This window comes from Phacochoerus africanus, chromosome 1 (assembly GCF_016906955.1).
Source record: "Phacochoerus africanus isolate WHEZ1 chromosome 1, ROS_Pafr_v1, whole genome shotgun sequence".
Classification (NCBI taxonomy): domain Eukaryota; kingdom Metazoa; phylum Chordata; class Mammalia; order Artiodactyla; family Suidae; genus Phacochoerus; species Phacochoerus africanus.
Window position 1 is genome coordinate 241,088,305 of NC_062544.1, and position 3,764 is coordinate 241,092,068.

At 35.1% G+C, this 3,764-nt stretch overlaps 1 protein-coding gene across 1 annotated transcript; it reads right to left on the minus strand.

Annotated features, from left to right (window-relative positions):
* Positions 1-1,853: 1,853 nt before the first annotated feature.
* On the minus strand, positions 1,854-2,783 carry LOC125113293 (olfactory receptor 5K3-like). The gene has a single exon (XM_047755900.1). It carries the CDS (start codon positions 2,781-2,783, stop codon positions 1,854-1,856), a length of 930 nt encoding a protein of 309 aa, XP_047611856.1.
* Positions 2,784-3,764: the final 981 nt, after the last annotated feature.

A 3,764-nucleotide genomic window follows, 5' to 3' on the forward strand; every position in this document is an offset into this window, starting at 1 on the left:
TATTCAACAGTTAAAATTCACTATGCTTTCCTTTAAAATGTTGCTCCTATCTGTGCCCTCCTCTCCTTTTAGGGTATCCTCCAGGTTGAGTTCACCTCATTAATACATAATTGGTTGAAGTTAGTCTCCTTGCTTTGAGGCTTTCACTTTCGCTCAATTGCAATCTCAGGTTTCTGAAACGTACAGTATTGTTACTCTGCTCCTGGAAGACTTTTGTGTCTGATGGTTCTGAGATAATTTCAGATTTCTTAGGGTTCCATTTAAGAGACTTAGCAAACTGCGCAACATTTATTTCCATAAACAATGACTTCAGTCATAACCATTCATGTGTTCCTAAAAATATCATTTATTCCTGTTTTTAAGGCATATTTTACTTCGGATGCTATTAAGAACTAAATACCAGAGGGTACAAGAATCTCCATTTTCTAAACCCTAAGCATGTGGGGAAAAAAGGCAGAACTGATTCAAATTCTAGTTCATTTCCATAACCTGGTTGAATTCGGGAAAGTTCCTCAATATTGAATAGCATGATTATATTTTACTGAGGAAATCATGAAAATTCACATCTAATAAATTGGTGGGTAATATATATGAAAGATCTAGCTTAGCAAGCACCAAGTAGAGGATAGGTTCTTAGCAAATAATCTTTTAATTTCATATTTGCACATGTAAGGGTCAATAAATATAAATATTTAGATGTTTAATTTTTTAATATTTTCTGCCTCATTCATGCCTGATCAGAACCTCCATCTTTTAGGTAAAGCTATGTATGTATCAATAATTTATGAGAGGGAGTTCCTGTTTTGGCTCAATTGTAACGAATCTGACTGGTATCCATGAAGATGCAGGTTCAATCCCTGGCCTTGCTCAGTGGGTTAAGGATCTGGAGTTGCCATGAGCTGTGGGGTAGGTCACAGATGTGACTTGGATCCTGCATTGCTGTGGCTGTGGTGTAGGCTGCCAAATGCAGCTCCAATTGGATCCTAGCCTGGGAACATCCATATGCCACATGTGTCGCCCTAAAAAGATAAAACAAAAAAATTATGTTGGAATCAGTTCAGGTGTAGTTCTATTCTTAATAACAAGCAGGACAAATAATAATATCAGACAGAAAAAGCTTTATTTAAGTATATGTTCAGGAATTGCACCATCATATATGGTGGTCAACCATTCGAACTACATGAAAATATCAAATCCATAGTGATGTCAATATAAGTAGCATCATCTTCAGTAGAGATTTATGTGCCACGAATGTTCAGATAATGCGACTTAGAGAACTTGAGAGAAAATCCACTAATTCTAAAGAGGAAAATGTTCTTGATTATGGAATATATATTCTCTGTGATTTCATATTGAAACAATCTCTGTAACAATTAAAAATTGAGAATCAAATTGAATTATATAGTTTAATTTTGTCAGATGGTGTTGCTGAAGCAGATTTGGGATATGAGGAATTTGTAAGATTATGCCTTGGGATTCCAGAAATTATGCAAAAATATTAAATGGAGGTGACCTTTATATGTAATGATTTTAATTCCTTGCATTTGTGGAATTTGTTGAAAATTGCAACGTACTATACTCTGAAACATAGTAATGAAGTGTAACTAATTACGCCCTGACACAACTGTGACCTGAAGGGTAATTTTTTAGCTCACTCCTGATGAAACCTTGCAGCTTAGATTTTTGAATACCATTTACACTTGGTTATTTGATTGATACACCATCATGTTTTAGTAATTTAATGTTATATATGAAACACTCATTTTCCACCTTCTCAGTACTGTTGATTTGGAAAAAACATTTAATCAGATTCAAATCAGTTATCCATATGGAATAGTATTTGTTTCATAATGTTATGAAATCTTCTTCATAATTTTTTTGGTAACATTTATTACTTCCTTATTTCTTAGGCTATAAATAAAAGGGTTTAATAAAGGAATCACGAGAGTATAAAAAATAGCAGCAGGTATAGCTTTATCTCCTTCATTCCTGGAATTTGGCCGAACATACATGAAGAGAAGAGAACCATAGAATATGGAGACAGAGAGAAAGTGGGATGCACAGGTGGATAAGGCTTTGCCTCTTCCCTTGTTGGATTTCATTGTGAAAATTGTGAAGAGGATGAAAAGGTAAGATATTATTACTATGGTGATAGAGAAGATCAAAACTGACCCAGCAAAGATAAATGCCATCAATTCATTGATATAAGTATCAACACAGGAGAGTTTGAATAATGGAAGGACATCACAAAAAAAGTGATTAATTTTATTAAATTTACAGAAAGTTAACCTAAAGAGAAAGCCTGTTTGAATCATGGAATGCATGTTTCCAGCTATGTAGGCCCCTGTGGTCATCTTAAGGCAGAGTTTCTTGGACATCCTGGTGTGGTACTGCAGTGGGTTGCAGATGGCCACATAGCGATCATAGGCCATTGCTGCCAGGAGAAAGCAGTCTGCAGTTTCAGCAAAGCAGAGAAAATAAAATTGTGCCATGCATTCATAGAGGGAAATGATTCTGTCCTTGGAAAAGAAGTTCTGTAGCATCTTGGGGGTGATGGCACTGGAACAACAGGAATCCATCAGAGCGAGGTTACCCAGAAAGATGTACATTGGTGTGTGAAGACGAGGCTCAGTAAATATCAGTGCCACCAGACCAAGGTTTCCCACCATGGTGATCAGGTAGATGGTAAGGAACACGAGAAACAGAATGGTCCTCAGCTCTGGGTAATTACTAAATCCTATGAGGATAAATTCAGTTGTCAAGGAGTGGTTATCCTCAGTCATATCCGCCTTCTCTGTTGACGTGGGAATTGTGGAGATAAAAGTTTTGAAATTAGAGTGTGTATAATTTTCCCTTTTATGAGGAGTGGAGCTCTTCTTCAAATTTCTCCCATTTCCTCTGGTATGCAGGAACACACACCTACAGGGGCATTTGTTTCTGTGTAATATAAGTTTTAAGATCTTGACTCTGAAGCTCAGGATTCCCAGAAATGTTTGTTAATTCTAAGGATCATGCCTACAGTGGAAAAGACTTGTACTTATGAATTTGTGAGAAATACTGTGCATAACTAAGGTACCCATTTTTGATTCAGTATTCCCAAATAATGTGTCAGTTTTGGTGTTAGATTAGCATAAAATAAATATCAAATCTTTTTTATGTGTATATATATATGTGTGTGTGTGTGTATATATACATATACACATATATGTGTGCACATTTTTTAAATGGAGCAACATTTTTATATATTTTCCCAGGAGAGTGAAGGTTTTAATGGAGTAAAAGGATAGGTTAAATTTATATCTTAGGAATTGCATGGAAATCACTAAGGATGAAGTGTGGACTGCTGATTTTTAAAGAAAATTACTTTGGAATGCTAATAAAATATATTGCCTCAGGTTATCACTTCTTTGATTTCTTTTCCCAGTTTCATGTTAAGTCCATTATTATTTTTGAATATGCGCAGATATCTAAGTCTTTCCTCTATGTAAATCATATTTTTATGTAATGATACCTAATAACATTTACTCAGTGCCCCAGACTACACCATCTAGTGCATCTTATACACCATCTAGTGCATCTATCTAGTGCATCTATCTAGTGCATCTTATACACCTAACACAATCTAGAATCACTTGTGTACAATCTAACATTGATTTTTCTCTTATATGCATGCACAATTTCCTTTTTATAATATTGGTATAATAAGGTTTCTGTGAACTATACTTCTTATAACAGGTGTACAATGCTAGAGGCGGAAAAAAGAA